This window comes from Geospiza fortis, unplaced genomic scaffold, assembly GCF_000277835.1.
Source record: "Geospiza fortis unplaced genomic scaffold, GeoFor_1.0 scaffold13, whole genome shotgun sequence".
NCBI lineage: Eukaryota > Metazoa > Chordata > Aves > Passeriformes > Thraupidae > Geospiza > Geospiza fortis.
The window spans coordinates 448,063-471,899 of NW_005054384.1; the positions used below are offsets into that span (position 1 = coordinate 448,063).

The window sequence follows — 23,837 nt, forward strand, 5'->3', positions numbered from 1 at the left end:
CGTAGGCAGACCCACATGGATGAATTCTCACCCTCAGCCTTTCACATATGCCAGGGAATGTCTCAGGAGGCAACACCCCAGCTCCAACAACCCATGTGGACATTGCCAACCAACCTTGGCACTCCAGCCCAGCATTGCCTCTCCCAGCCCTCTGCCCTGCACATGGCACAGCCGCTCTCAGCCCTGCTCAGCCTCTACCTGTGTGCTGCAAATATAATCTTGGCTCCAACAAAGTCTGGGTGCTCCTTCACAAACTGCCTGGTCACTTCCTGGTAGGCTGCCACAGACCATGATTTATCGTGCTTGGTGCCATCCAGTTCATACACCTGCAGCGTGAGAAGCAGTAGTTAGAAGAGGTGTTTTACTGGAATTGGGAGAAATGAAGTGACAAGAACCTTGGGAGAAGCAGAGTGCTGTGGTCCTGAGAACAGAGAAGGAAAACAAAAGGGGTAAAATCTGTGCAGAACATTTCCTTCTTCAAGCCTTTACCAGCTGGCAAGAACCAAGGAATGGGTTTCCCCCCTCCTATGTGATAGAAGTTTCTCTGTGTTCAGACACGGCAAGCAAATGCCCTTGAGAACTCCTTGGAGACCATGACCTCTTACTCCTGTCTGCATCCAACACTGCAGTGTTTTGTCCAGCTGTCTGCAGCTCACACATGCTCTGTGCCTTGCAGTGGCAATCTGTCAGCTGAGGCAGCCCCAAGGCACGCAATGGCTGAGCTCCATCAGCTAGCAGCTGAGCTGGGCTCCTGCTGCTCCCCTCTGCCAGAGGTTTGCTTCATGACCTTGAGTCAGTCATTTAGTCTTGCCATGCTTTCCCAGGTCTCTGGCTGCAATTGGGAAAAATAATCCTTTTGGCATGCTCTGTCTCATCAACTTGCTCTGGAGGTTCCTCTCTACCAGGGCTATTTTCAGGGCTTTTGCCCTGATTTCAGCAGGGTTGGAGACCCTGAATTGATACTAAGCCACAAATTCCCTGCCTGAAGTCGCTCACAGACAGCAGCTGAAACCACTCCATCAGTTCTCCTCTCATCCTTCTCACCATTCTTTTCTCTGTCACCTTTCTCCTCCAGCCTTCAACTGCTCCACTTCACCCCCTGACTTCCCCTCTGGTGCTGTCCCTTGCAGGGATGCCCCTGCAAAGCCCCACACCCTGTCACAATGCAGTGTCCTCCTTGCAGGCACCAGCAGCCATGGGGCAGCTGCAGATGCTCAGAGGGAATTTTGCCCAGCTGCAGCCCATGGGAATGTGAGACTTTACACAGCTGAATCTGCAAACACAGCTGGGCTTAGGGGGCTTTTCCACAGTGTTTGCTGTTTCACACTAAATCCCAGTTTCATTTACTTTACCTCGGGGCCGCTTCTGGCAGGCTCTGCAGCAAGGAGATCTTTTGCAGCCTCAGCGCTGCTGTGGAGCCTTCTGGAGGCTCTCCAGCCACACGAGCATCTTGCTATGCCTGCCACACCCTGCTCACCTTGACTTTCCCCATGAAGCATTTCCCTGCCCTCTCATCCCACCTTCACCCTGGCTGTTCCTTTGCAGCCCATGGTGCTCTCCATCCCAGCATGGCCACGGCTCCTGGCGTTCCCTGCCGTGGTACCTGGAGCTCACAGCCCTGGAGCTTACAGAATTGGAGCTCACAGCACTGCAGCTCACAGCACTGCAGCTCACAGCTCACAGCTGCAGGCTGCAGGGGAGCCCCAGGGCTCTGCAGGCTCCCCCCGCGGCCCACTGGGAAGCAAATCTTCCCTGCCAAACCTCTCTTCAAAAGGACTCACAACCGTGTCTAAGGGCTGATGGTAAAGGCAGGGTATTTTCCAGGCAGGCCCACGCACTTGTATCGTGGCAGATGCTCTTGGCCTGGAAACCTGTGTGGCCTGGGGGGATGCCTCACAAAATGCGCAGGCATTTTGACATTGCTGTTATTTTCTCTTTCCAGGTACCCCAAAGACAGGTGGTGGCTGAATTCAGAGCAACTGGCTTATGGTAACCCCCAGGAAAGTAAGACTCATGTAAACTTTGTGCACTTCTCCACGTCCTTTCCCCCCTGTCCCCCTTTGCAATACTTCCTTCTTTTCTCAGGTATGATAGACTGACAGAACTCCCACCCCTTCAGAGTCCTGCATGGAGCTGGGCTGGAGAATTGCATGGGAAAGGTATGTCTGCAGTGACAAAACTGTCACTGGGAAAGTGGGAACTCTTAGGGTGGTGTGGTCTGCTGGTGCTTGGAGAGGCATTAGGGCAGAGTGGGCTTGGAGGACAACCAAACCAGCTCTGGGTGAAAGGCCTGAACCATTACCAGATTTTGGTGTTAATGGCATTGAAAGGAGCTGTTCATACTTCATACACACAGCCAAAATTTTAGGTTGTCTGCAAATTGTGGTAGGTTGTGTTTTGCCAATTGATTGACTCACCTATTCAGAGTAATCATTCTGAAATAAGCTGAGGATTAAAAATAGCATAACTATTCCAGAATAAGTTTCTATCCAAGTCAGGAAATTTGTTCAGAGCAGCTGCCACAGAATAGGTGATTCTGGTGCAAAACTGAGCTACCTCTTCTCAATGAGCAAGATTTTGACCCAGCTCTCAGTCTGACTGTACAATGTAGTTCTGTGCCTATGTCACAGCAGGTATCTTAGCCATTAAGAACAAAGAATCTCTCCCACAGCACGTATCTCCCTTAGCCATTAAGAACAAAGAATCTCTCAAGCCCTTGCCTATGCAAATCTCCAAGAAAGATGTTTGAATATGATCAAGGTTTTCCAGCATCCTTAGGAGGGCAGGTATGCAAACATCCAAAAACTAAATTCAAGATAGGGCTTGAGAAAAGCTATGGAGAAGTAAGGATTTAAAAGACTGCTAGAGAAGCCAAACCCCACGTACCGCAGGCAGGATAGCTCTTATCTCAACATACTGTATGTTATCTTCATAGAGCTCCAGCAGCCCCTGGTAGAAATAGGCCTTGAACACAGGTGCATAGCAGATAAGTCCAGAGGCAATGAGAAAGACTTCTTCAAATCTTTTCCAAATGAAAGCCTGAGAAGGGTAGGCGAGCTCAGGGGTATCTGTCACCAGGGTCAGGTTTCTCAGCAAGCTATAGAAAAGGGAGAAGAGAAGGAATGAGGAGAGCAAACAGAGTCTGTTGGCACTGCAGTACAACAGTGGCTGGTGCAACTAGGAAGCATTCAGGTCATTTTCCTGCCACCTGTGTTTACTCCTTTGATGGCTGGCACAGAATTTGTATGATACATGTTGAGCTGTAAGCAAGGCAGGAGTAGGTGCTTAAAACCTGCCTGTCCCTTTTTCAAGGAACAGGGTTACAAAAGCAAGTACAGTGCTTTTATTCAATTATACTCTGCTACCCAGGTATCTCTAACCTGAAAATCTTTTATATCAATTATACTCTGCTACCCAGGGTATCCCTAATCTGAAAATCTTTTATATCAGTTATAATCTGCTACCCAGGGTATTCCTAATCTGAAAGCAGGCATGCACATTACTCCTGCAGACAATGTTTTCCCAAGAGTCTTCAATGCACATAAGATGTCACAACCCTTGGTCCTGTGTTCAGCACCTAAAAGGCAGACTGAGTTTACAGGACATACCACGTGCTGGGCCACCAGCAGCCTGCTTGCTGAGCCCATAAGTTGTCCTGGTACCTTTGTATTGTCAAAATATGCCATCCAAAAAAAAACGCAAGGGGAAGACAGTTCTGAATCAGAAATCATTTTTCCCAGCCACTGAGAACAAACCTTACTCCCCACCTGCCTTGCTGATAGCTACTTCAGGGAAACAGCTGATAAGAATCTCAGTCCTGGCTTTTCCTTAGTGTGATGGAAATGTATTTATTTCCTCCATCCACTCAGCTGTCACATAAGCCTCTTTCAGAAATCCAGAGAGACAGTGGGTAGTTTTATCAAGCAGACTTTAAGGGAGCCAGTAAATTGCAAGAATATCTAATTGTGGGTGACAGCTTGCATTTAGGACATGGTGAGCATCTGTGTCACACCACCATCCTCTGGCAAGCTGATAGCCTTCATCCCACTTGAAGCCCTGCCTCTGGCAACAGCCCTCCTTCTTCCACCTGAAGAGTAGCTCATAATAAATTTCTCCTACCAGTGGGCAAAGTCTAAATGGCAATGCAGGGGTGATGAACTTCATTCCTGGGTGGACAAATGGAAGCCATCACAGAAACCTACAGATGTTTTCTTGCTGGCCCAGTGCTTATCTCGTGTCAGGGGCTAAGCAGGTTCAGACAGAAATACCTTCAGCCATGCTTCAGCTTTCATCTGGGTATATTGTTTCCCCTCAATAACAGCTACTGATCTTTAATAATGTTTCCTGTTTGATGTCTTGGCCCCCATCCTCATGCAGTGCTCTGCTCTGTTATATGGGAGGTGTGGCTTTGATTTGTGATCTTATTATCTTCATCCAGGACACTTCTGTGGATGGAATTAAACCTCCACAGCCCCCCTACAGATGTAAAATGTGATCTGGTCCAAATTAATAAACTAAGACACCCTGGGCAGATATGCCTTTTGAATCCCTTCATCCTGCCTATAAAGCAGAACCCATTCCCCCAGGATTTGCCTGCTGTTTCACTCCCTAAGGATTATCTTCCAGGGCCTGCAGTTTCATTTCTTCCTCACTCTGTTAATTTCTTTGCCAGCAACAATTTTAGAAGCAAACCTGTACATAAAAGAGATGCTACTACTGTTAAGGATGAGTTTGAATGCTCAACAGTCAGGACAATTCAGAGTTAAGGTTTCCACAGCAACTTGGGCTCTGCCCTCCCATGCATTACAATAGGGGCTTTGGTGCCATTATCCAGGACACTGGGCAACCCCAGCTACTGTTCAGTAATCCATGCAAGCAGAGAAGACCGAGCTGGACCACGGAAGGGGCTGACAGCGAGGAGCCACCCCGGCATCACCCTAGAAACCAGGAATGCAGGACTCCGGAGCATCCTGGAGGCGCTGATCCAGCTGCCCGGGCTGCGGAGCGGGGCAGAAAGGCTGTGCTGCTGCTCATCGGGGAGGTTTCGTGTGGGAAGGAGAATTTTCCCCTTCCCTCGTGGCCGAAGGGCAGCTCCCCTCCAGCTCGGCACCTGCCCGGAGCCGGGAGCCGAGCGGGGCTGTCCCCAGCGGCTCCGGGAAAAACCTCCCCGTGGATCAAAAGGCCGTGCAAGCCCGATCTCGCCGTGCAGGCAGCTCCGTTCCAGATAAGGATGGGTGCTTAGCCGGGCTCCCACCGCTTTCTCCCCTCGTCCTGTGAGAACTCGGCTCCTCCAGCGATGAGCGCACGCAGGGCTCCGCTCCCCGCCTTTAAATCTGGCTCTACAAACTCGTGGCTGTTAAAACCTCCCCGTGGATCAAAAGGCCGTGCAAGCCCGATCTCGCCGTGCAGGCAGCTCCGTTCCAGATAAGGATGGGTGCTTAGCCGGGCTCCCACCGCTTTCTCCCCTCGTCCTGTGAGAACTCGGCTCCTCCAGCGATGAGCGCACGCAGGGCTCCGCTCCCCGCCTTTAAATCTGGCTCTACAAACTCGTGGCTGTTTGCTTAGCCTGTGCTCTTGGGCTAGAAACAGCCATAAATCCCCACACCACCCTGCTCCTAAAAGCACATAAATCAAATTGTGCTTCTCTTTATAATCCCCTTCCCTTTGAGACTGATTATTGATCCTTACAACTGTTGAAGATTTATTGCATAACAGTGATCCATCCTTGATAACCAGATAATCTCCTAAGGGTTCGGGGGCTTTTGCCATCAGTAGCTCATGCAGATGAAGCAAAGCTTCATAAATACATTCTTTTTTTTTGCTTCTTTTCAGGAATGGGCCTTGGCCAGTGATCAGGTGCAGACTACAAATAGCCTTCCATGTCATGTCATATATGCACTGAACAATGCTATTGCAATGCATATGCCCAAAGGGGCACAGCTAAAATGACCAGCCAAGGATTATTTATTTTCAACTGTGGGCTTGCTTTCTCTTTTCCTGGGTTTTTCCCCCTGTTTTTCCTTTCCTGTGCTATGTAATACAGAAATGAAAGGTTTTGTTGCCTTGTTTTTAGAGGGATTCTTTTTCCTGCTCCTTTTCCTGCTCTCGATGGGTAATTATGCCCCTCTCCTCACCGTGGTATCTAAATGTCTTCCAGTGGTGCATTAAATAGTGTGACTAACATCTGTCACATGTGGTTCATTCGCTTGCTCTCGCTCTCTCATCCCCTCTTCTTCTCCCCAAGGGGAGACTTGTAGAGGGAGTGGAGTGCTTTGTTCTGTAGTGGATTTTTATTCCTTTTTTTCCCCCCTCTTACTGCACACACTGCCCTATTTTTCTGTGAGATAAGGCTGTCAGAAGACATGGAGGGGAAGGTGATGGCAGCCGGGGCAGCCGCCAGTGCCCAGGGGAGTTGTCCCTGAAGCCTGGGCCGTGGTGTCAGCTCCCTCACAGATGACTTCATCCTGGTGATAGAGAGCTCTGCTGGGCACGGCCTCAGTCCTTGTGCTGCTGGTGGGGGGGTGTGCAGTGGTATTTTACAAATAGCTGGAATGTCAATGCTGCTTCCCTAAATATCTGGGGGCATGCTCTTGCTTAGGAGGTGGCAGCCATTATGTTGCTTCTTGAGGGAAAGAATGACATTCTCCTGTATTGCAATTGATTGTGAAGAAAATAAGTGAGGATTGTTTTTCCTTTTAAGTAGAAAAGCAAAATTCCCTTCCTTTCGCTGTCCCTTGGCCCATGGTCTCCTGGCTCTCCTAAAAGCATCCTTTTGGAAGCTCACCAATAACACAATACTCCAGGGTCTTGGCCCATGAGATGTGTGCTTTGAATAGGAATGATCAGACCTTCTCTTGAGGGAAACAAACAAAAGGAGTCACTTCCAAAGCACACACACACACATATACGTACCTAAAAATGCGAACAGCAAAAAAAAAATCCTGCAGATTCCCCTTTCTTCCACCCCTTCCTAGTCAAATGCTGTCAGGTGAAAGAGGTGCAGCTTCTCAGAAACATTTCCATTGTTCCTTCACATTTGCTGATCCACCCTGCCTTGCATGAGAGCCCTTCCCTGCTGCCATATTCCCTTGACACTTCCTTGAAACCACCCAACTATCCATCCGTTCTTTCCTCTGACATCTGCTTTCTCTCAGCTTGTCAGTGCTCAAGGGCAAAGAGGAGTGCAGGAGAGAGGTAGCCTGGGATGCACATGTTCAAGAGACTGGGAGAGTTTCCAGAAACTGAGAAGCAGAACAGATTGGGGCCTATTCCTGGCTAGAGACCTATTTCCAGACGGCCAAAAACATTCCTAACCCCTAGACTAGTGCCCAGGGACTAGATGAGAATAGGAGGGGAAGTGCCTCAGCGTGGCTGTTGTTGGTGTGTTTGCACATTATGCCTAATGACTCCTCTGTGATTTTGTGGTGGTGAGCATGGAAGGGCAAGAAATGAAGGACAACATACTCAAATGGATAAGTGAGCACCCAGGATGCCAGAGATGCAAGTTTGTTCTTGGCTCAGGCAGAAGAATCTCCCTCCACATTTGGGGAGACCCTTGCAGTGTGGCTCTGTCTTGTGTCCCTGTGCAGTGCCTGCCACTCTGAAGTCCTGCTCTGACTTGTCACTGTCAGGCAAACACAAAAGAAGAGGAATGTGGCACTACTGCCTCTGAAAATGAGTGTTTCCACACAGGAACAGAGGGAACCACACAAGGCACAGCCCCAGGTGCACAGGGTGTACAGGATGCCCTGCCCTTCAGCCTCTGCCACAAAGTGGCATCATGCCATGGAAGCACAACCAAAAACAAGTGCAATGAAGGGTTGCTCCTGAGGCACTTCTAAATGCCCACTGCAATTGCTTGGGCTTTAGGGAAGTGAAGCTGTTTCAAAATCCAATCTCTTGCACGTTATTTATGGGTCTCCTGGTGTGGTTGAAGAGAGCTGGTGCTGTCATCTTTCCTTCCTCATCACTCCCAGCAGAAATGGAAGGGAGCTAATGGGGAACCAGTTTTCTTTGTGGAAGACAGAGATCAGAGATTTCTCACTGGATCTTGCTTCGTCCATCACATGTCAGGGCAGTTGAGCCTCAGGATATAAAAGGTCAAGAGCCCAGGGTCTGGCATCACTTTGTCCTTCTGGACTTCCATAAGAGAGGGATGGTGGATGCCCTGGAGAGTCAGACCCCTCTGCCCTGCCCATTGCTGGTTTTGGGGAGGGAAGGCAATACCATGCCACAAGTCTGGAAGCTCCTCAGCTTCCCAACCTGACCTCCTTCCCAGATCTGCAGGGCACAGAGCCCAGACAGCTTGCACATGGAGGGGATACCAGTTCACTAAGAGTTAAAAGGTCTCTATTTAAGTGCACACAACCTCACTGAAGAGCACTGCAGTAAAACCCACCAAGTTTCACTTGGGAAATGCTGGAATTGGGGTCATCTGCACTGCCTCAGTCCAGCCCTGTCCTTGTGTGTTGGCATGGCAATGCTGTCTGCCATTACATGACACCCCACACTTTTTCCTGCAGACCCCAGCCCCCAGAGTGCCACGGACAGCAGTGCCCTCTCAATGGATGGCTACTCAATATTTTCCTTTGTCCTCATCACTCAGTGTCTGACTTCATGCATTATTTAGTGTGCTCTCTCCAGCCCCCCACACACCACAGCAGAGCTGTGCTTCCTCTTGGCCTTTTCAGCAGGGCTTTGTCCTGGGATCAATGGCCCCTGGATGGGGAGATAGGACTCTGTGTTCCCATCACCACTGGCTAGAGGGGGAGCCAGGCTCTTCCCAGCCACCTGTAAGTCATTAAATGCCAGGTGCTTCAGACAAGCCCAGTCCTGATAAAAGGAGTGAAGGCAGGAGCTGCCTGCAGGGAGAGGAGCTCCTGCAGGAGGGTGAGTGATGCTCTGGGGAGCCAGCTGAGGTGTGAGCAGCTGGACAGCTGCAGGAGCCTTGCCTGTAAGGGTGGGAGCTCTGCTAGCAGGAGGGGTTTTGAGGGGAAGGAGCCCCCAAACCAGGCAGGAGTCCTGTGTGTGGGGTTCCTTGGTTCAGCCAGTGCCCAAGAGAGCAAGCCACAGCTCCTGGTGCCTGTTGGGAATGAGTGCCTTGTGCTTCCAGGTGGTGGGTGCCACTGGGGTTTCAAAGGCAGGCCTCAGAAAACAAGTTTGGTGTTTGGAGGGACAGTTGGGTTGGGTTTTATTTTGGGAAGTTTGAGGGGTTTTGCTTGTACAGTAATTAACATAAATAAATAGTTGGCCCAACTTCTTGCTCTGAATCAAAACAATGACTTTGCAAAGGACATTTCTGCTGTTGGGGAGAGCCTGTTCATCATCTATGCGGCTTCCCCATCCAGTTTTTGGATACCTCACTGGCTGAGGCACCATGCAGCCCTGTCCCACATTGAGAGCCCATTCAGTGCTGAGGAGAGCTGGGGCCAGGTCTCATAAATCCACTTAAGCTTCTATCCTCTGCATGTGTGCACAGAAAAGTTCAGCTTTTATGGTCCCTGACTCTGGTGTACTTAATGCAGCAGCCTTCAAACTCTTGCATTGCTGCCACTGTTAGGTCAGACATGACATACACAGTGATCAGGATCTAAGAAGAAAAAAGTTTCTAATCTGTTTCTATGCTGATGGCTTTGTCTTCTTCTTTGCTATAGATACACTCAAAAATAATCAATTGTTATTTCTTCTATTAACTCAGCTTTGCTTGCAAGCCAGCTGTCAAACCCCTCCATACATTGCTCTTTGCTTTTCCAGCCCTAGACGGAGTTCCTCACCTGTAGAGCAGCGAGCAAACGGGGAAAGCTGGCCCAGAATGGAGCAGCAGGAGGCCGCCCCTGTGCACTCACCCTCTGTCAAACTCGGCCACGTCGCTGAGCTGTCGCCGGTAGGTGTCCAGCAGCAGCCACGGGGAGCAGCGGGGCGCGGGCGGCGGGCGCGGCCGGGAGAAGCGGAAGCGCACGGAGCCCGCGGCGGTGAAGCAGATGTAGCAGTCGGGCAGGTAGGAGGCATTGAACACCAGCCAGCCCACGCTCAGCATGGCGAAGTCGTGCAGGTGGAGCACAGCGCCTGGTGGAGGGGACAGGGATGTCCTGGTGAGCCCAGGCAGCTGGGGAGAAGGTTTGATGGGGTAGCAGTTGGTTTGCCCAGGTTTGATGGGGTAACTGTTTGTTTGCCCAGGTTTGATGGGGTAACTGTTTGTCCATCTAGGGGGGTCTGGAAATGCTTTAGAAGGCTGTGAGTGAATTCTCCCAGCAAGGACTGCTCTGCTGCTCTGTCCCTCCCAGGCTGGAGGATGTGCCCCCTCCACATCAGACACTGGGCAGGCAGAGTGTGACAGCTGCCTGGGAGCACAGGGAGAGGAGAATCGATAGGGAGCTCTGCTGCTCCACTGGGATGGAAAATGCTCTGAGTTATTAAAGGTCTTTTAGGCAGAGTTTGCTGTGAGCTGGCTCAGGCCCTGCTGTTTTAAAGAGAAACTTGCACAGGAGGCAGCAGTTCCCAAGGCATGCTGGCTGGAGCACGCCTGAAGCAAAGCTCTGTATCTAAGCTGTTCAGATCCCAGCTTCGATTCTTGTGCCTAGTGCATGTCTCTTCTTTCAGCTCTCTGGAGCTATGGCATACGCCAAAATCCCAGACCATGTTACTCTGGGGAATTGCACTCAGATGCAGAAGTACAGTTTACTTGTGTGCCTTATCAAAAGCATGCTTGCTTACACTGTACATCTGCTGCTGGCCAGCACAGAGGGCCTCTGGGGTGCTCTGTTATTGTGCAGTAGGTTGGCAGCTGCCAGTCTTCCTGGCACAGGGAGCATCCTCTGTATGCTCACCTTCCTTATCATTTCATTTTGCTGAAATCTCTCCTTTTGCAAAGACTCCTGGTGCTATTGGTGCTTGAACTAAGCCTCACCTTTGTAAAGGGAAGACACTGGGAGAGCTGAACTCTTTATTAGTCTAGGGGAGACCTCTTAGTTAAAATAGCTTTGATGCCCTGAAGGGTAAAGGGAGAACATGAATAGCAAGAACAAGACTGGTATGTATTTGACATTAGATTAGGTTCCAGACTATAATTTACAGTGGACTAATCTAATATAGAGTCATGTCTGTGATCTCCCACTACAGAGGGTCTGGCTGTAAAGGTGCTGAGGAGCTGTGGTTGCTGCTCTCAGCAGAGCTGGTGCACCAGACTGGGCATGCTGCAGCTGTCTGACCCTCCTCTGCCTAGCAATGTCACCTTCTTCCCTATGAGAGCAGCAACAGACATTACAGTAGTGCTTGAAACAACAGGAACTCCCAGGGGCTCTGATCAAATCCTACCCAAACAGCTACAAGGATGTGATCTTGGCCCTAAAAGCTTACAGCCCTTGCAAAGATTCCAAGAGCCCGTTTAAACATTGCCAGGACTGAAAAGTGTTAATTATTTGTTTTGACTCCCACTTGGTATCAATGATGCTGGAGGTGAAGAGGGGAGTACCTTTAAATTTCTGGCTGTTCAATTCAGCCATGAAAGGATAATGACATTTCTGACACACTAATTGTTTATGTTAATGGGTTGGGATGCTGCAAGACTGGGATCTGCATCCCACAGTGGAGACTGGCAAGGAGAATTGGGAAGATCGCTCAGGGCCACATCCAATCTGGCTGTGAGCACTTCCAGGGATGGGACAGCCACAACTTCTCTGGGCAACCTGTTCCAGTGCCTCACCACCCTCTGAGTAGGCTTACTAACATCTTATCTAAATCTCTCCTCTTTTAATTCAATACTGATCCCCCTGGTCCTGTCACTACCTGCCCGTAGCAACATTGTAAAATGTTGCTCTCTTTTATAAGCCACAGGCTTTGACTTGTACACAACAAGCAAAGAACATAAAGATTTCAGTGTTAGAGGTAGCCCCTTCCTCCTCTAGTGCCCCCAGACTTTCCAGCACACTTCCAGGTCTGCTACAGAACCACCTGCAGAAACCCTTTTTGGGGGGATGCAGCACTTTTGGTGAGATACAGAATAAGGTTGGTAGCCTGTCCATGGAGTGTGTCTGTGGGAAAAAGAGAGGCCCTGGCTGGAACATGCTGAGTAAATGGGGATGTCTGGTGTTTCTTTTTGTCTTTGCTTCCTCTGTCCCTTCTCCACTCTCGAAAGACTTAAGGATCCGTATTGTAAGTTAAACCAAATGCCACAATTGCTGGAAATGTGTATTCACCCAATCCATCCCCCTTTTCCTCTCCTCGGGGCTTTTCCTGAAACCCAAAGAGCACAATTTACAGCTCTCAGAAGCTTGTCTCCCACATCCTGTGTTTTGTCCCAGCTCAGAAAGCAAAAGATGAGAAAGGATGAGTAAGATGAGGCTCCTTAAGCCAAGCCTACCTTTAGGCATGCGCTTTAAGATGCTGAACACCTTGCTCTGGTCAATGAGAGAATAAGGTTGGTAGCCTGTCCATGGAGTGTGTCTGTGGGAAAAAGAGAGGCCCTGGCTGGAACATGCTGAGTAAATGGGGATGTCTGGTGTTTCTTTTTGTCTTTGCTTCCTCTGTCCCTTCTCCACTCTCGAAAGACTTAAGGATCCGTATTGTAAGTTAAACCAAATGCCACAATTGCTGGAAATGTGTATTCACCCAATCCATCCCCCTTTTCCTCTCCTCGGGGCTTTTCCTGAAACCCAAAGAGCACAATTTACAGCTCTCAGAAGCTTGTCTCCCACATCCTGTGTTTTGTCCCAGCTCAGAAAGCAAAAGATGAGAAAGGATGAGTAAGATGAGGCTCCTTAAGCCAAGCCTACCTTTAGGCATGCGCTTTAAGATGCTGAACACCTTGCTCTGGTCAATGAGGCTTTTTGCCCTGAAGAAGTGCATGCTTGGAGGGAACTGTCCTGTAGTTATGGCTGTTTCCACTTCCTTCTTCTTGAGGTTTACCAGCTTTGTACTGAGCTGCTGCTCCTGCCTGCTCAGCACCAAGTTGCCACCTGTCTGATGGGCTTTCTCCTGCTGCATCAGGGAGTCCCTGTCCTTCCAGAGAGGGCTGGGAAGGCTGGGGGCAGCCAGACTCAGGAGCAGGTAGGCCAGCCTGACGCCTTGCCCAGATGGAGGTTTCATCTTAGAGCTGCACCTGGACAGGGAGAAAAGACTGAGGCATTAGCAGAGGTCAGAAGGGAGCACCTTGGCAATGGGAGGTGAGGTTGTTGGGTTAACAACAACATCATGCAGAGGCAGAGGGTTAATGGGATGCTCAGAACTGGCAGGGACACCTGGTACCAGTGTCCCCTGAATTTAGGGCTATGGAGCAGCACATTCTCTATGACTGCTGATTACACACAACAAGGCTGGTAGGGTGAAGAGATGTCGCTCCTTGGATCACACTGGCAGCACATCATGCAGTAAGGCAAAGGGCCAGCCTGGAATGGGGGATTGGTGGGCTCAGGAGGCTGCTTGCAAGCTGGGGTGGAGCTCTCACTGAATAAGAGGTGCTGGCTGTGCTGATGATGTCCAGCTAAGGGGCTTGGCTTGAGCTGATCAGATCCCCATTCCCTCCAGTTGAGAGAAACTCCTGTTGCACCCTTTTAGTATACTCCAGCTATCCCAAGGGTTACTTTACAGGCAGGATACCCCAAGGCTTTCTCTGCAGTAACAGAGGTGTGTCCTTTCCTTGCAATCCCAGAGGCAAGGGGATGGAAATGAGGCCATGGGAGTCGTAAGGGATCACAGCAGGCAGGCACATGTGAACTCTGAGCACTCTCCCTCCCCCCAAAAAAAGCACAACTGCAATATAATCCTTCAACACCAGGCTTTAGTGACCCTCCCTGCCAATCTCTCCAGAGCAAAACAGCCTGGAGAAGGGCTCAATATTTTGAAATAAGCCCATGTGAATTACATAGAAAGGCCCTGCTTGTGCACATGTCTTCTCCTTCCAGGCTCTCCTCCACCTGTAGGTGCAGGAAAACATCCCCAGCCCTTTTAGTGGGTCCCAGGGTTTGAAGGGGAACAAACAGAGCAGGGGTGATTGCAGCCCCACACCAGGCCCGGCTCTGAGCTGAGAAAAGGAAGCATCCCCCAGAAAGTGTTATCTTAGCCGTGCTGGGACTGACTCACTTACTGTCAGCTCTCCTTTCCTCCTCCCGGCATCCAGAGCTCCCGGAGCCGCTGCCCGGGAGCGGCTCTGCCTCCGCCCAGCGCTGCCCCGGCACGGAGAGAGATAAAGGGAGAGATAACGAGCAGGGTCCGTCCCGGCGGGGCCGTGCCGAGCCAGGCACACGGAGTTCCTCTTCCTGTGCAGCCCAGCTTTTCTTTCAGCCCAGCTGCACTGCTTCATGAATATATAAGGAGGAGGAGGAGGAGGCGGGCGAGGTTATGAGAGAGCGGGACACGGGCAGCGGCGGGGGAGCCAAAACAGCGGGGTCACTCCGGGAAACCACCCTAAATCTTTAACCCATCAGTGACTGGCAGCGAGGGCATCTCTGGGGGCTTGTCTGTGCAGCCGTGCCGCGTTCCCTGGTGCGCACATTTAGCTTTTGAAAACCCCGGGAGAAGCACATTCCTGGTGCAGGGAGACTCCGAACTCCGCTCGCTGTCCCAGGAATACACACGAGCTTGGATATCTAATCCTGATCTGCTGCAGAGCCTTTAATGCCCGCCACACTGCAAACTCTGCTCCCTAGTGCCCTTACATCCGAGAAAACAGCAATTTGTACCTCGAAATGGCCTTGTCCGGTCTCTGCCGGCTCTGGGAGCGGGGCAGGCATCAATCCAGGCAGATTGAGACACACAGGGCTAAACTCCAGCCTGGGAAGCAAGTCAGGTGGAGGGGGATGGACTTAAAAAAAAAAAATCACAACAAATACAGTAATTTCAGCATTTTATTTTACACAGTTCAACGGGCTGGAGTTTTAAACTACTTAAACTTAGGAGTTTAAAACTACTTAAAACAGATGTTACATAAACAGCTTCCAGGGGAGAACAAAGTCCATTTGGTTTAATTTAGCCCAAAAATTGAATAATTTTAAATATTAAAACAAAAAGAAAGATCTTATGAGTTAAAGACTATTGAAAACAACTCACATCAGTCACAAAGGTTGTTTTTGAGGCAGAGACAGTAGAGTCTGGTCAATAATATGTTAAATTTCATTAGCTGGCACAAGGGACTGAAAGCAGGGTGTTGAGGCTGCCCACCTTCCCCTCCCTGACTGTCCCAGCCAGGCACCTGCCAGCTTTTCCTGCTCTCCTGGTGCCTTCACTCTCTGCTGTCACTGAGATCAGTCCCAGCATCCATGCAGGGATCAGCCAGGGATCCCAAATACTCCCTGAGCCCTGTCCATGGCAGCATGTCCAAGCTGTGCCCCCTTGCCTGCCCCTCAGCAGGGTGGGTATTCCTTGAGTCTCCAGATGATCCTGCTCCCAAAAAGGAAGATCAGTGGAGTGGAAAGATGACCCAAATATGCTCAGCAGCAGCTATTGGTTGATGGAAGCAGCTCGAGTGTGGGAGGTGTGAGGAGGGAAGCACATGGATGGGTCAGCAGGGACAAGAGTTCTGCCTCCAAATACCTTCAAGGGAGCAATATCGGTGAAGGAAGGGAATTGCTTTAATTTTCTTGTAGCAGTAAAGCCCAGCATTAGTTCCATAAAACCGAGTTCAGCCCAGGCAGTTGGAAAACTGGCTCTGTGGTGAGCAATTGGGTGCTAGAGACAGGTTCTCCCCAGTGCTGTGGAGCACTGAGGGGGGTTAAAATGCTGTGTGAGGGATCTCAAATAGCTTACAGCCAGGCAGGGGTCCTGGCACTGCCTGCCAGAGGGCCTCAGAGATTTGTCATGGTTCATCCTTTCAAATCACATTTGGAAAACAAAACCAAAGTCCAGTGCTCAAACACTTCTTTGATGGGGCTTTTCCACATAAATTGCAGACATTGCCAGGAGAGTTCTGTACAGATGTTGCAGGGGTTGGACTAGGAAATAAGCAGGTGTTTGAGATGCTTTGCTCTCTGTTAAAATGTGGTGCGTGCTCTGAAAATAAAAAATCCTGGTGAAACAGGACCACAGCTGCTTTTAGGTGGGGTCTGTCTGGACATGAAAGGTGGAAAGAGGGAGAAGAGGACAACCAGGAGCCCCATCTGGGGGAGGATTGGCTTCATCTAGTGCCTGCAGGAAGCCAAAACCCTGACTTCAGACTTCCCTGGGAACTGAGGTGTGGTATAGGAAGACTTGGTCTGTCTCAAGGACTAACAGGAATATTACAGTTGTCATTTCCACACCAACACATCTCTCAGCTTCTTTGCATTCTTTCTGAGAACCAAGTGGCCTGTTTGGAGGTTTTGCAATAGCTCTGTGTCTGTCCACAGGAGCATGATTGCAGTTCCTGTCCAGTCTTGTGTGGCCCCTGGAATAATCTTCAGCTCCCTGGCTCTGGTCCCACGAGCTGTTCAGCCAGGCATCCCCTGCTCCTTCAAACAGCCCAGCTCTTCCTTGGTTTCTGGGGTGGTTCCCAGCCCCTGCTGACCTCTCAGCTGCTGCAGCTGTACCAGCAGTGTCCCAAAGCCTGAGTGTGTTGTGCAAGCTGCAGTCATGCCCCTTCTTTATACCCAGCTGCACCTCAGAGGCGTCTGAAGCTTTAAATAGCTGGTGGCCAGCACTGGCTGCTCACAGCCAGTTCCCCCTGCCTCAGTTTCAGTTCCACGTGTGAAACTGCTTTCCTTCAAACCTTTTGAACCTCTTCAAGGTGACAGGTACCATTCCCAGAGGGTTTCCCCACCTCTCCCTCCTGCCTGTCCCCTGCCGTGGCCACAGCTCCCACCAGCCTGCTCCTGGCAGCAGCAACAGCAGCACAGAGAGCATGGGCAGCTCTGGGGGTGCAGGAAGGGGGAAGGACCACAGAGGCAGCAGCAGCAGCAACAGATGTGTGTTTTTCACTTCATCTTTCAGCTCAGGTCCTGTGTGGACCAAACAGTGTGCCCCTGCAGCTCCCAGCCCCAGTTAAAGCCTGGCAGTGTGTGGGTGACAGCAGAAGCTAAAAAAGTGCTAAATCCAGCAGAGGCAAGGCCTAGGGGTGATGCAGTCCTGGCTGTGTTTTCTGTGGGGGACACCCATTTTTGTGTGAGCCAAATGCAAACCAAGGAGCATTTCTGGGAGCACAGAGGGTGGGGCTGCCTTTCAGCTTCCTAGCCTCTCTGCACATGTTGTAATGCAAGCTGCTTTCTGGAAATACCGCTGTAAGGCCGGGAAGAGAGGACTGGAGCCGGGAAATGTGTTCCTAGCTCACCAGTTAGCTATTCTTTGTGTGCCAGCTGCCTCATTTGTGAAATGGAACCAATTCCCTGCCTAGCTGTGATGCTTATTTGCTGTATTTGCTGGTGCAATAGCTGTGGTCCCTGGGCCAGCAGCTGCTGTAAAGCAAATCTGCATAAGAGACACCATCTAGTTTGGAGAGGGCAAGCATGAGGTGGGACAAGGGGCAGGGAAACAGCCAGAGGTGGCAGGTGCACAGGTGAGGGAGGGCAGGCTCTGGAGAGTCCCTCCCTCTCCTGGGGCTGGCTGAGACCACAGTGCCAGTCTCTGGTTCATGCCTGCAAAACGCTAAGAACATGTAACAGTGCTAAGTGCAATAAATTATTACTAAGAATAGACTGTCCTGGGATGTTTGGGGTCATTAAAGCCTCCCCACTGGACTGCTCCATAACCCCTGCTTTGGTCTGGCTGGGCACAGGTTGGTATTTTTATTTCTTTCCACCTCACTTTGTGCCCAGCCAGGCAAAACCATGGAGCATTTCCCAGCCCAACAGGGACAGCAGTGGGAGCCCTGCAGCAGAGAGAATGCTGCTGTGCCCTGGGTCCTGCTGGCAGCATTGCTGCCCAGTCTGCAGCTGAGCTCTGCTCACCCTCAAGGTGCCCCATGCCCCTTCAAAAACCCTCCCTCCCCTTGGCTGCCTGACCATGTCTCAGTCCATCTGTCCTTCCACTCCTCCTCAGCTACATCCATAACTATCCAATGATTCCAAATGAATAAGACACTTGAGATGCCACAGGAGCAGGAGCTGCTGATGGAGAGAGGCAGGGAAAGGGCTGAATTCCCAGGTTAATGATGAATCACTCTGGGAGTGGAGTCATTGATTTGTAATCATTGCCTGGCTCCCAAATAGAATAGCCATGAATTCCTCTGACCAGCAACCGAGACAAGGCGCTTTGGGCTATTCCCAGCACACCTGCAAAAGCTCAAATCCTGCTCACAATAGCAGGGCTCAGAGCTCCAGGAGCCAAACAGCTCCATCAGCATTTGCCCTCTAAGGAGAGGGGCTCAGCAGTCAGCACACTGTCACTGCTGCTGCTGGAGTTCAGCATGCAGACAAATAAGTGAAACTGCATCATTTCCTTCCAGCCCTCCACAGGTGTCCAGCCCAATTCCCTGCTGCTGTCACCCCACCCTGCAGGTCTGGGAAGGGGAAGCACAAAACCAAGTGAGCTGGTGAGTATTAACACCCCACTGCTCTGGGGGCAAACAGCAGCCTGCCAAGGGCTCCCAGGGCATGAGCTGAGAGCTTTGGGTGTTTGGGAAAGGGGCTCAGTGCCATCCAAGGCAGGTCCCAAGCTGTCACCAAGCCTTCTGTGCAAAGATTCCGAGAGCCTCAAGTTTATTATTTGTATTCTTGTATTCTCTTCCCCTCCTACCCACAGGGACAGCAATGAGAGCAGACTAGGAGACCAAAACATCCTGGATTAGCAAGTGTATTTGACTCTGTCTCTGGGGCATGACTTTAGGGAGGGTAGAAGCCCAGTGCTTCTACCCTGGTTGTGTTTTCTTGCTTTTTGCATTAGTCATGTCAGGTTTCCTGCCCAACCTATGGTGTCTGTCCATCCCCAGGCTGTGCTGGGGGATGGATACACAGGGGTCAGTGTGCTTTTGGAGGGATTTGCCCTAGCATAAAAGCAGGCAAAATTCCTGTTCCTAGGAGTTATATTCCATATAAACATCCTCCTCACTCTCACCCTCCTACTCCTCCCACCTGACTTCCCCAAACAGAACCAAAAGCCAACCTTGTCTCTGTCCTAATCCCTTCACCTCTGTCCCTGGGGTCCATCACAGAGGATCTGAGTTCATCTGTGGTCGCTCTGCAGCTGTGAGCATCCCTGTGACCTCTGCCAGGACATCCTGTGTCTGCATGTCAGCCATCCTCTCCTCTCCCTGCCTCTCCATTTCTCTGTGTCTGCATGTCAGCCATCCCCTCCTCTCCCTGCCTCTCCATTTCTCTGTGTCTGCATCACCCACAGGGCTCCACCGTCACACACACCTCAAGCACAATCAGTAAAAAGTGCAAGGCCTTGCAGGGACACTGCACCATGTTTCTCTCTCTCTCTGACCCCAGCCTCTCATGGAAGTCTCACCAGAAGAGACATTCTATACTGCATCCCAGAGCTTTGGCTCTATCTTATACTCTTAAGGCTCCAGAAATATTTTGGAAGAGAGGATAGCAAGGGCTGGGGAGCACATCAGCAGATACACCCGACCTTCAGCTGCTCAGGAGTCACCTCATTTTGCATGGCTTCTTTTCCTCCTGTGCATGAGACGAGCAAGTCAGCATTTAAAATGGGTTTATACTAAAAAATTACCAGTAGTGAGGAGCATTTGGGTTAAAACACGACTGGCCAAAAGTGCCAGTGTTGTAGCCAAGCTTCATCCTGCCTAGGCAAACATCCAAACTTTATTAAAGCCTTGAGATGTCAAAACAAAGCTTCTGCACAGTTCCCTTTAGAGGTACCTCCATGTACCATGCTGCAAATGCAGACACTGGCTCCAAGCCAGTCAGCACTAGCAGCCCTGCCAGCAAAACCTCATTCCCCCAAGCTCCTTAGGCAGGGCTGTGCTCTGCAGGGATTTGTGTTGCTCTCAGCTGTGGCAACACCTGAGCAACAGAGTTTAAAGCAGGGTGAAGGGTGCTCATCCCAGCAGGGTACGCCCCGAACAGCAGAGCCCAGCCACTTGTGATGGTTACAGACAAAGCTCAGGGCATTTCTGGCATGCCTAGACTTGTTCATCCTGTTCTTCAGAGGCATTTCAGCCCAGCCCAGCACACTCCTGTCCCCTGGCACCTCCCAACCTTACCCTGCAGGTAGTGATAGGTGCAATCTCACCTTTGGCTAAATCCCTGCATCTCCCCAAGAGATGCTCTTCCCTGCAGCAGTGCCTGCCTTACCACAGCCAGCAGCCAAGTCCCCAGGGCACCCACCCTGACAGGGTGACAAAGGCATGGAGCTCAAGCCAGGGCCAGTTTTACAAGACCTTCAGCAACAAGCTGCAATGAGATCACTGAACTCAGAGATCACTGAGTCCAACCCAGCTAAACCCTGGCACCCAGTGCCACATCCAGGCTGTGTTAAACCCACCCAGAGATGGTGCCTCCACCACCTCCCCAGGCAGCCATTCCAGAACTTTATCACCCTTTCTGTAAAAAACTTTTTCCTAATATCCAACCTGTATTTCCCTTGGTGCAGCTTGAGACTGTGTCCTCTCATTCTGTCAGTGCTACCTGGAGAAAGAGCCCAACCCCAGCTGAGCACAGCCACCTTTCAGGAGCTGTAGAGAGTGATAAGCAGGAATGCTGCTGCCCACTGCTGCTTTGAATTATAATGTGGGACAGCTCCTTCCTTTCTGTTCTGCCTGACCAATATGTCCTCTGCAGACACAGGGTAGCTATTTCCTGCTGTGGTTTCACTCTGCCAGGCAAAATGACAGGCACCATCAGGGATGTAGGCATCAATCAGGGTGTCACCTGCAAGGGCTGGTTCCATGGGAGCTGGGGGTGGCAGAAGGCAGGGGTGGGGCAGTGGCTAAAGTGACAGAGGTGCAGGCAGACAGTCCCCAAGCAAGAAGAGCAGAGCAGGTCTGGGGATGGCAGCCAGGTTCAGCCACAGCGCAGTGACTGCCAGGCCAGCCCACGGTGACGAGACAGACCCAAGGTCAGCTCAGGGGCTGAAGTCCGCGGGCCAAGGTCCACACAAACACAGTCCATGGCACAGCTGTAGGGACAAGGCAGCTCAGCTGGGGAGCAAGGGCAAGACCTCAGGCAGTGAGCAGCCTGACAGGCCCTCACCAGGGCTTTTTACAGAGCTCTCTTGGACATCAGGCACTTGTGGGATTATCTAAGCCAGCCCTGAAGCCAGGCAGTCAAACCCCCGGGGATGATCTCAGAGCCCTGGCACCAGCTCCCATGCTGTGTGAGCCTTCTGAAGGCAGGTGGAGATGCAAGGGATGAACATAATCTGCTGCCAATCCCCAGGCTGAGGCACCACAGCCCCTGAAATGCTGATGGAAACAGCAGTGGGCATTTTAAAGTGAAAGGTCTTTAGCAGACAACCCTCTGCCTTCTGCAGCAGTGAATTTCTCCACTTTTATAATGATTACATGGAAAGAATGTGGAAATTTGCTGTTAAGAAAGGGAACAAATAGGGAAATTGTAAACTGCTTAAAAATAGCTGTTTTAACAAAGTTGTGAAACCAAGCTGGGGACAGAAGTCAGTGCTGTGCACAGGAGGGAGCACTGTCTCAGGGAGAATATGTGTGTACACAGACCTTCTTAAGCTAAAACAATATTCACATTTTCACTCTGGAGAGGGAGAACTGTCAGCCAAACTGAGCTTCTAACTGACCAGTGGTTCTGATATTTTCTGTTTATTCAGCCTGTTATGAGTAGCCCTGAACCAGATCCTGTCTGCATCTCTTTCAGGTGCTCCAAACCCACTTCTGGGAGACAGCAGGAAAGATGGAACACTCAGCATCCTCACCAGTCCCTGAGGAGGAGAGATGGCTAGCAGCAACCAGCACCCTTTCTGGACCAAGATGATGATGTATCGAGGTACAAAAGTGTGCTAGGCTCACATTTTAGCCTAAATAGCTGTAATTCCCAGCACAGGATGGGGGCCAAAGGGAATTCACTGAGGCAGTCAGGCTCCTCAGCAGCCTGGCAGCTCCTTGGTCCACAATAGAAATTAATCACTTAACTCAGGGAAACACACCTTAAATGAAAAAAACAAACACCACCACCTTTGCTGAGGCATCACCTTAAATGGAAAAATCAAACTATGCACATCCAGCCTGTTGGAATGACACTGTAATTAAAACTTAATGAAAAGTGCCATTTATCAATGAGCTTTATTAACCTTGTCTAAAACCATTTGGACAAATTAAAACTCCTCTTGGTCTTTTCCTGCCACGCTAAAAGCGGCGAGTCACGAAACAAATCAATAATGCTGGCCACATTGGTTCTTTGTTCAGGGCAGGAGAAAGCCTTGCTGCTGCAAAGCTTCAGCTGGCATGGCTTCAGCCACGGGGATGCTGCTCCTGGCCTCTGCCAGGGCCCCTGCTGGTGAGCCCCAGCAGAGATTGCCAGGGTACTTACATGGGCACATAAAGAATGCTCCCAGAAGCGCTGCGGGGACCAGCTGTCCCACCCCGGGGGACACTTCCAGGTTATTTGCATGAGCAGATATCAATCTATGCCCCAGAGAGCTCTGCCAAGGCCCCTGCTGGCACACAGCAGGGGCTGCTGCCAGGGTACTCACCCAGCACAAGGGCTGTCACACACCCTGTGTGTGCCCCTTGCAGGGTGCTCCTGGCACTGCCCCTCCCGGGATCAGAACCACACAGGGCCCTGCATCCCTGCTGGATCCCTGTCTGCTGTTCCTCAGCTCTGTAAAGCAGCAGCACTGCCAGACCCTGAGCTCTTCCCTCCCCTCACCCAGCTGTGTCTGTCCCTCTCCAGCCCCACGACAGCTGAGCAGCTCAGCACTGTGCCACCTGCTCCCCACCTCCAACAGATCCCCCTGCAAATCCCAGGCACAGCCTCCCCAGGGATGCTCAGAGCTTTGCCTTTAGTGCTTCACCCTCCTCCTGCAAGGCTGCAGCCCCACTCAAGCTGTGTGCAGTGGCCAGGAAAGAAGTGGAAGCCTTGGAAGGAACTAAACCCACCTGGCTGAGGCAGGCTCACACGGGTTGTTTGGCTTGCTTAGGCTGCAACCCTCGTGCTTGCCCTGGGGTCCTGCTCTGCCTGGGGGCTGCTCTTCTCCCCCTTCACTCCTCTGCTGTATTGGCAGCACTTGCCACAGGACATCACTTGTGTGGAAACCACTGAGAGTGTGGATGTGGGGTGGGTAACTCCAGTGGTTCTCTCACAATCAAGCAGACACCAGGCTGGGCCCCTTTTGGGTGCTGATAAACCCTTGGTCTCTGTTCCAGCCCAGGGGAATTGTGCCACTGGGCCAGCACCCCTTCAGCAAATGCAGCTGGCACACTGCAGGGCTGTTCAAACAGGTAAAGCACTTTTAGAGAGGAAAATATTCAGGGGCTTTCTCTTTGGAAGTGCCACTGCTGCAGCAGAGCCAATAAAATCAGCCTCTGGGAGAAATCAGTAAGAGGAAAGTTTGCCTTCTCCTCCCCACCTAAGTAGTTAAGCTGTGGAACTCACTGCCCCAAGACATTTGTTTAAGGCAAAGGATTTTTTTGCACCTTTTCATAAGTGCCCAACACAAGCCCTTCCAGGGGTCAGGACTCAGTGGACACCACCCCTCCAGCCTTGCATTGCCCTTAGGACTGGTCGTGATTACAGGGGGCATATTTGATGCTCAGCAGTTTAAACAAAATAGAAGAACTGATTTGATAAGACTACCTCTTGCTTTCCTCTAGATCTTTGTTTTTGCATAATGGGCAGGGACACAAAAATCTTCAGTAGGTATGAGCAGGAGAACATCCCTACTGATGAAACACTTCCCAAACTCCACTGGGAAAGGTTGAATTCAGCTTTGGCAAGCAGGGCTTGCATCACTAGCAGCCTTTGTTACTTTAATTATAGCTTTTAATATTGCCTTTAAAAATGTTT

At 50.8% G+C, this 23,837-nt stretch overlaps 1 protein-coding gene across 3 annotated transcripts in view; it reads right to left on the reverse strand.

Moving 5' to 3' along the window:
• Positions 1-14,340, reverse strand: part of ADA2 (adenosine deaminase 2) — a 21,270-nt gene extending 6,930 nt beyond the window's left edge. The window contains exons 1-5 of one of the 3 annotated variants that reach the window (XM_005425287.2): positions 14,081-14,340; positions 12,771-13,096; positions 9,846-10,065; positions 2,887-3,097; positions 199-326 (exon numbers count right to left, since the gene is read on the reverse strand). In XM_005425287.2, the coding sequence (XP_005425344.1) occupies positions 199-326; positions 2,887-3,097; positions 9,846-10,065; positions 12,771-13,083 (872 nt within the window). In that variant the 5' untranslated portion in view covers positions 13,084-13,096; positions 14,081-14,340. Of the gene's footprint in view, positions 1-198; positions 327-2,886; positions 3,098-9,845; positions 10,066-12,358; positions 12,395-12,770; positions 13,097-14,076 lie in introns of those variants that run through there. The other 2 variants (XM_031060527.1, XM_031060526.1) reach the window with 2 other exon arrangements.
• Positions 14,341-23,837: the final 9,497 nt, after the last annotated feature.